This window comes from Dermacentor silvarum, chromosome 4, assembly GCF_013339745.2.
Source record: "Dermacentor silvarum isolate Dsil-2018 chromosome 4, BIME_Dsil_1.4, whole genome shotgun sequence".
NCBI classification, from domain to species: Eukaryota; Metazoa; Arthropoda; class Arachnida; order Ixodida; family Ixodidae; genus Dermacentor; species Dermacentor silvarum.
Window position 1 is genome coordinate 106,927,417 of NC_051157.2, and position 7,829 is coordinate 106,935,245.

Here is a 7,829-nt window from a genome sequence, read left to right on the forward strand (position 1 = left end):
GATCAATACAACTTTGTAATAATTATGAGCGCTAGCTACTTGCATTCCAAATCTGTCATGAACGTTGCTCCTCCAGGACGACTCATAAACGGTTACGGCATGCTGTGTCTTTCCCAGCATGCACTTTTTGAATGGCCTGGGGTTATCTACGGTCGCCTGTGACGTGACGTCACATAAATATGCGAATTCGTATTGAATAGCCATTTGGCTTCCCAAGTCTATAGTTGGACATTTTAAATGCGAAGCATTTCTTGGCGAACATTTGCCACTTTGACAGTATCTATCTAGCCGCCTGCGCCTTGTTGCTCTCATGGTCGTTTCGTTAACTTGGTAGGTACCAAAATTGGCATAGTGTGACAAGAGCGTATGACGAACATAAATGATAGGTCATGACATGAATGTTAGGGCATGCGTGTCATGTAGGTCATGAAGCAGCCGCCTAAATTAAGCGAAGGCATTAAATGAAGGAAACACTAAATGGTGATGGTAGAAGTGACAGTCATGAGCACGACACAGCAAAAGTGACAATGACTCAGCGAAAAAAGACTAACGATAAAAAACCACTGAAATGGGTTCGGATGTGGTACTAAGTAAAGGAAAAGGCTAAAGGTTGATGGTCGAAGTCATAGTCGTGAGCATGACCTAGGCTTTCGCCTTAAATTCTCTTAGGCGTAGCTAAAGCGACTTCTGAGGACTCATAAAATGAATGTTATGATGATGTGTTGTGTTTAGTGGCGCAAGGGCCAGATATGGCCAAAGAGCGCCATGCGAGTAACATGAATGTTATGACATGCGTGTCATAAAACAGCCACATACGTCTTAGTGCTCTATGGTCGTTTCGTTAACTTGGTAGTCTCCCCGCACACTACTTCGCATAACATCGATTCCCACAGGGCGTGGGATCTGTAGGCGTTTTTTTTTTCTTTTTGGCGACTTTTTGTGGCAAGTTATAATAATGTTAGCTGCGATAAAAGGCACAAAAAGAGCATTGAATGAAATGTGATAGCTATAGCTCAGATACTTCTGTGCACACAGAGTGGGCCCTGCAGCTGGGAGTAGGCCTCCCTTCGAAGCCAGGAATTTCCATTCACAAGGCCTACACTTGCGGATGTCTTTTTTCCGGAAGGGTGCGGCGGACCTTTTTCGGAAAGGCACATGTAGATCCAATATCGCGGTATGGGGATATCGCGACATCACTACCCTTTCCGACTCCCTATGAAAACAAGAATGGAGCGTGGAAAACAGAAGACGCGAAGAAGCCACAGTTTACTGAAATCTTAAACCGGTATTTGCTGCCTTGAAAGAAAAAAAAAATCCCGGCCCTGCGAAAGTGAATGTATAGAGGGGAGCTGTTGAAAAACCGCCACTACAACTTACTGCCACTACAACACTACGTAAATCATGCAATGCTTGATTTACGGGTCGGATGCTTGTTCTTCATTGAAACGTATGCTGTGCTGTGTGTTGTATGGGTGATTTCAATGAATGTGTGCACTTCTCGTTTCACTTTGCCGAGCGCTTGTAGCCTCTGCAGTACGAGGGGGCGTGACGCCCCCGCAAAAGCATTGTAGCAGCTGCCGCGCTTGCCTTTGTGCTCACGCTCAACAGCAACGACAGTCCAGAGAGAATGTTAGAGAGGCGGTGTAGGGATGGGTACAACAGGTTACCGTAACGGCGCAGTCATGAAACGGGTGACTCTGCGCTCGTGGCAGTCCTGACACGGGACAAAGAAAATGCCTCTTCAGGAAGCATTGCTCATTTCCGTCTCTCTCTCCAGCAAAGGAACGAGGCGATGAATGACGTGACTCTATGTGGGGTCCGTGTACTACGCCGACAAACACAAGTGACGCAGGCAAGGTAACATTTAACGGGACCTCACGACTGCCGTATGCCGTCAACATACCATCAATGAACGCAAACAGCACAGCAAGCGCTTCGTTCAATAGTAAACAAGGCTCCCGTGGGGAAGCCGAAGCGTAAATACATTTTATTGCGATAGCAATTATATGGACACTTCAACCGGATTTCTGCCGTCGGCGTCGCCGTCGTCGCCGCCGTCGCCGTCGCCGTGAGGTTCCCTATAGATAAAATCTTCGCCGCGTACCGTATGAACGAGCGGAAGCGTGCGGGGACGCGCGCTATCACGGAGAGCGAACGCACTCAGTCTCCCACGCGCAAGCAAGGAAGCGGGAAGCCAGCGCCGGAGGGAGCGGGGGGGGGGGGGGGGGGGGGGGCGCACTTCCACTCTGCCAACAACCGCGCTCGTCGCTCGCTCGCACCGTCTCTTATCTCCACACGGCTCTGACCTTTATGCGCCGCGTTCATTCGCCGCTCAGTTTCCGTTGAAGCCATAGACCGCACGTACCTTCGCCGCTGCGGCGTATCCGCTTGCTGCCAGAGTTTTGACGGTCGTTGTCTGCAGTCATTCAGTGTGATCTATTCATGTTTGTTTGTGCGCGCTCACACCATGCTTGTTCATTCAGTTAGTAATAGTCGGGCCACATTTTCCAACGCACGCTACACATGCAATGCTGCCCGGATCGGCAGTGCAGCGCTACAGGTGTGTCCCTTCGCACGCGCTGCCCACGGGAAGCGCTTCTCATCAACACCACCGTTTCACACGCGCCTTCTCGTGGTCATCGAGTCTCTCTTCATGTCGGTCTACTTACGCCGCAGCACACCTGCTTACTTAATCAGCTCATGTTTACTACAATTCATATTGCTACCAAAGCCGCTCACCTTACTTCGTATGACATTGCTGTGTTGCTATCGCATTCATTGCTTCGCCCTTAGGGCGAAACTGTGACATTTTTTTAAAGCATTTTTGTCGGTGTCCGGATCTTCGCTCACATGGATTCCCAGTGCGTGGGTTCTGCAGTTTTTTTGTTGTTTTTTTAACAGGAAATGTGATTTTTCGTTAAAAAAAAGAACATATGCATATCCGAAAGCGAAGCTTTAGTATAATTGTAAGACCATGTGTCTTACACATGGTTTTCTGGCTCGGAAAAAACTCGACTCGGGGAAGCCGTGGCAGGTACGCACCAAGAGACGAGGCAGGGCAACAACGTCAAGCAGCCACGCCGTGCGTCTTGTTGATGGCTTCCCCAAATAATTCTGGGCCAGCTTTGAACGGGCGCACACTGTGCACTTGACGACCGTCCTGTGCTGCGTCTTACCCCTGTATTCATAAATGCATCTTAAATTGAAGCCCATGCTTGACTTAGTCTAAATTACGCCTGGCGTGAACGTGCCCAACACACTAATTGCGTTTCCTTCAGCGCGTTCACGGCAGGCGTCATTTAAATCAAGTCAAGCTTAAGCTTCAAGTTAAGTCTACATAGGCTAATCTACCGGGGGGGGGGGGGGCACCCCTTCCCCCCCCCCGACTGTAAAGAGGGGGGGGGGGGCAAAGTATGCCATTCCCCCCCCCCCCCCTACTTTTGAAAGCGGGCACTTTCGGATGCATGCCGGAAAGTCCAACAAAACTACAGCTGACACTAAATTTGCTTTCTTAGTAGAGTGGCCGCGTAAGTAATGCTTTTCTTTACTAAGCTTAGTAGCCTAGTATCCCCTGCTTGGGCAGCGAGGATTGTCTCTTGTGCCTCCTCGCGTCGCGAGCTCTAGCAGGCGACGCGCAGGATTCTCCATACACGCTTGCATTGCGGAGAGACCTGGCGCTGGACCGTTGCCGCCCTAAAAAATGTCCACTTGCGCTACTTGCATCATGCCCACTTTTTTGATACTGCCTAACCGTATTGGAAAACACATTCGGCTTGCTGTTTTTAATCTGCGGGCGAAGGGAGAGTTCGGGATAATGTATTACAGTCAGCCGCGCCCAACGATTGGTGTGAAACGATTGGTGTGCCTTACGGTATGAAAACGCTGGATTATCAAATGCTGGAACTATTGCATCTCCGTCCAGAGGAAGTCTACATAGCGTTGCAGTCTCCGTATCTTATCACCATCAAAAATCTCACCAAACCACTTAAAGGCCTAACTATCGAATTCCATTGTGTAATCGCGACTTATCGGGGATATGTTCGTGAAAATTACCTTGGTCGAACGTGCAGAGCCATTTCCACACCAATAGAATACTGCATTAAATTATTTCTAAAGGCATGTGTCACTTCCTATTTTTACGATTTCGTTTTCAGGCCGTTTCTAAATAAGAGCTATACAATATAACTTTTTCCCTACAGGAGCAAGAACAGCAGATATTTCATATTTTGAAGAAATGGAAGCCACTTTTTGGTGACGTGTACCCAAAAAGGTTGCTTATGTGCTCGAAAAACAGTGACTGAATATTCGCTTTCTCCCAATTTTTCTGCGTTATACACGGCATTTAGTTGTCTTCCCACGGTATCCTCGGTAAACTATGCGGGGCACGATGTTTATATTTATTCGAAGTAGGAAGCAATGTTCTGAGTGAAGAGCGATTTATCTTTATTCTGTTTAGGTTCATTACATCATTTGTAGAAAGTTACTGATTGAAGTGTTCCAGAGTGTCATACTCCCGCTAGTCGAAAATGTTTCCCATACTCCTAAAACAACTGCACAAGATATAGACTTGAAATTCTGTGAAATAGGCAGAATTTTAAGCGCAATGCGTGGCGAAACTTGTTTCATGCATCATACGAGATGCATAGTTTGTTTCTCCGGTGTCCCCGGTGAGCTAAACGAGGCATCTTGTTTATATCTGGGGAAAATTAGGGGCATAGCATGGGCAATATGTAGGTAATGTCCCAAATGAGTGGGTTAAATTCGCCTTTTTCCAATAGAATAGACGGCTGCACTGCCGTAGATTTAACTACAACTGAGGTCAAATTTTGCGAACGTAGGGGGAACAATACGCCAACTTTAACTTGCGATGTGCGATGGTAAATGCGTGTTGATCAAATGCAGTTTAAAAATAACTGTAAGGAAGTATTCAAAAGTATCACGCTGCTGTTATTAGCTAGGTAGCATTTTCAGCAGAATGTGTCGCGAAGTTGGAACGTTTCTGGCTTATTCAGGAGCGTTACGATTAATTATTGAACCCTCATTTTTTTTCTCTTTACTTTTCATGCGTGATATATTGGGTTTGCCTTGTGTCCTCACTGCACTAAAGGAAGCAGCATCTTTATGTTTTGTGACAAAGAGGAGCAGGTAATGTTTAATGTGTAGGTGAAGTTTAAAATAAATGTGTAATTGGGGCTTTAGCAATAAATTACGTATGCAAGCGCTCTAGAGTGTCATGAGCCTGTTTAACGGGGCAGAATTGAGCCCACTGTTCTGACAGAACTATAAACGCCACCAAGACCAAATTTATCGAAAATGTGTGGTACGCTATGAAAACTCTCTGAGCGAAGTTAAATGAGGTTGGATCAAACACGGTCTTTGTAAAAAAAAAATCCTTATTCAAGTGTTAGAGCGTGTGATATGGTCGCTTTCAGCTATGCATCCCAGTGTTCCGATGTAGCTGTAGGTTACAACAGATTTATATTTCGTGGAAGGAAGAGGGGGGTCACAGTAAGTACAATGTGGGAGAAAACTTTCGCGTTCCTGGTCCAGTTAGAATTGTGTTGCAAATAATTTTGTTCCCTATTTCCATGCGTCATAAGACGTTCCTACTTGGTTTCATCGATGTCCTCGGTGAACTAAGCAAGACACTTTGTATATATTTGGCGAAAATAAAGGGCGCGGTATGGGCACTATGTAAGTATACTTCAAAGGCAGGGTACTAGTTATGATATTCGCAGTAAATTACGCATGCACGCGATCCGGAGCTTTATGAATGTGTTTGACGAAAAAAGCGAAATTTATCCCGCTGCACTGGGACAACTGTGAAATCAACCGATACATCAAAGCTAGCAAAATTTGAGTGGCCGGGGGGGGGAGAGATCAATGGTAAATTTTATGGCGAAGTAAGATTTGTTACGGAATTACTGGCTTTTTGGAAATTTCTAACAAGAAGGGCTCCAAAGCATTACATGCAGGCAAGGTTTCAAACAGAACAGTCCTATATATACGGGCAACTTTTTAAACTATACGCGAGATAATTGCAGGTAACTGAAACCTTTATTAAAACTGGTCGAAAGAAACAGCTTCGCTGGAAATTTTGTTGTAATTCTGCAAGGTCGCACACATCTGCTGTCTTTTTTTCTTGTGAATATTTCAAGTCATTTATGTTGATTGTACTTGGTTGTGTATAACCTCGACAATAATATTATCTTAACTAGCGATACATTCGTGCTGTAGACTTAAACAGCAGGTACAATTCTTTGTTTAATTAGTAAAATTGTCTGTAACAAATGTACATTTCTTTATGTGCGCGGCATGACCCGCCGTGGTTGCTTAGTGGCTGTTGGGCTGCTAAGGGCGAGGTCGCGGGATCAAATCCCGGCCATGGCGGCCGCAGTTCGATGTGGGCGAAATGCGAAAAAACTGTGTACTTAAATTTAGGTGCGCGTGAAAAAAACCCCAGGTGGTCCAAATTATTCCGGAGTCCCCCCTACGGCGTGTCTCATAATCAGATCGTCGTTTTGGCACGTAAACGCCATAATTAATTACGTGCGCTGCACTGCTGCACCTGGGCAGGGTCAGAGACCTCTGGGCACTCACTGCCTTTTGTCCCTATATCATATATAGATTTCATATTGTGTCAAGAAGTAAATGCAAATTGAAATAATTTGTCGGGCCTCCATGGTTCACTATGTGTGATTGATAAAGAGGTCTATGTTTGCTACACAGACGCATTTCCAGGCTTTTTGCCTATATATATATATATATATATATATATATATATATATATAGAGAGAGAGAGAGGAGAGAGAGAGAGAGACAGAGAGAGAGACAGAGAGAGAGACAGAGACAGAGAGAGTCAGATCGTTTACGGTTTGCCCCCCCCCCGCCCACTCGAGAAATAGTTGGTACGCCACTGAGTTAAGATAAACTTCTGAATACGGGGGTTAGTGCAAAGTATGCGCTCGTTCAAACCTGTGAAGTGTAGCGCAACTTACGAACGGCAACTTAATTCGCAAGCGTGGCTAAAATGGGAAATAGCGAAAGAACTCTTACCGGAGGTGCTGTCGAGCTGAAGCCGTCGTAGGGGAAGAGCTTCAGCTGAGAGAACGACAGCACCCGGCCGTTCCACGACGAACCGGGATTAGGTGAATCCGGGTGGGCGTACTGACCAACTGCACGAGACAAGGCCGAAGATAAGCCTCAAGGCTTCAATTCACTTCATCACAAGCAAACAGAAACGTAAAGAAGGACGCAGGATTCGGGAGGCGGCGGTAACGCCTGTAGCCTCTCGCGCGCACTGACCGCATGTGCCCCCAATGGCATCTGTGAAGCTGAGCCAGGCCGTGTACTGCAAGTCGTCCACCAAGTTGGTAAGGCGAAAGGAAGGCGCTGGCTGCATGAACCTGCATGCGAGAGAGAAATAGTCGAGGCACGATCATTTTTAGCGAAGCTTTATAGGCTCACAAGTTTCTGTGGTGGTGGCGGTGATGTCACGCTGAAAAGTGACATCACTAGGCCTTCCTAGGGCCGATCCTAGTGATAGTGCAGGAAGGGTCCAAGCTCAATAGGTGAGGCGTAAACTCGTAAAGGCTCATGGGACGCGTCGTCTGCTCGGCGCTTCCGGTTCAACCGCTGACGGTTCCGGTGCACGATTCTCCGTTCGCGGGGCCGATCGCGCTTGCTCTCTGTGCACTTTCATCACAAGATATCGCTCACGCTTCGAATATCTAGAGCCTATGACGGTTGCATCGATGACTGACCATTATATCTGAGCATAGGCAGTAATTTAAAATAAATTTTTTTTCTTGCCGAATCGACCGAACGCT

The 7,829-nt window shown here is 46.6% G+C and overlaps 1 protein-coding gene across 3 annotated transcripts in view; it reads right to left on the minus strand.

The window, feature by feature from the left end:
• LOC119450478 (uncharacterized) overlaps window positions 1-7,433 on the minus strand; it is a 52,716-nt gene extending 45,283 nt beyond the window's left edge. For 2 of the 3 annotated variants that reach the window (XM_049665911.1, XM_037713937.2), the window contains exons 1-2: window positions 7,306-7,433; window positions 7,057-7,175 (exon numbers count right to left, since the gene is read on the minus strand). In XM_049665911.1, the coding sequence (XP_049521868.1) occupies window positions 7,057-7,175; window positions 7,306-7,402 (216 nt within the window). In that variant the 5' untranslated portion in view covers window positions 7,403-7,433. The remainder of the gene's footprint in view (window positions 1-7,056; window positions 7,176-7,305) is intronic. The other variant, XM_049665913.1, reaches the window with a different exon arrangement.
• Between the last annotated feature and the right edge of the window lie 396 nt (window positions 7,434-7,829).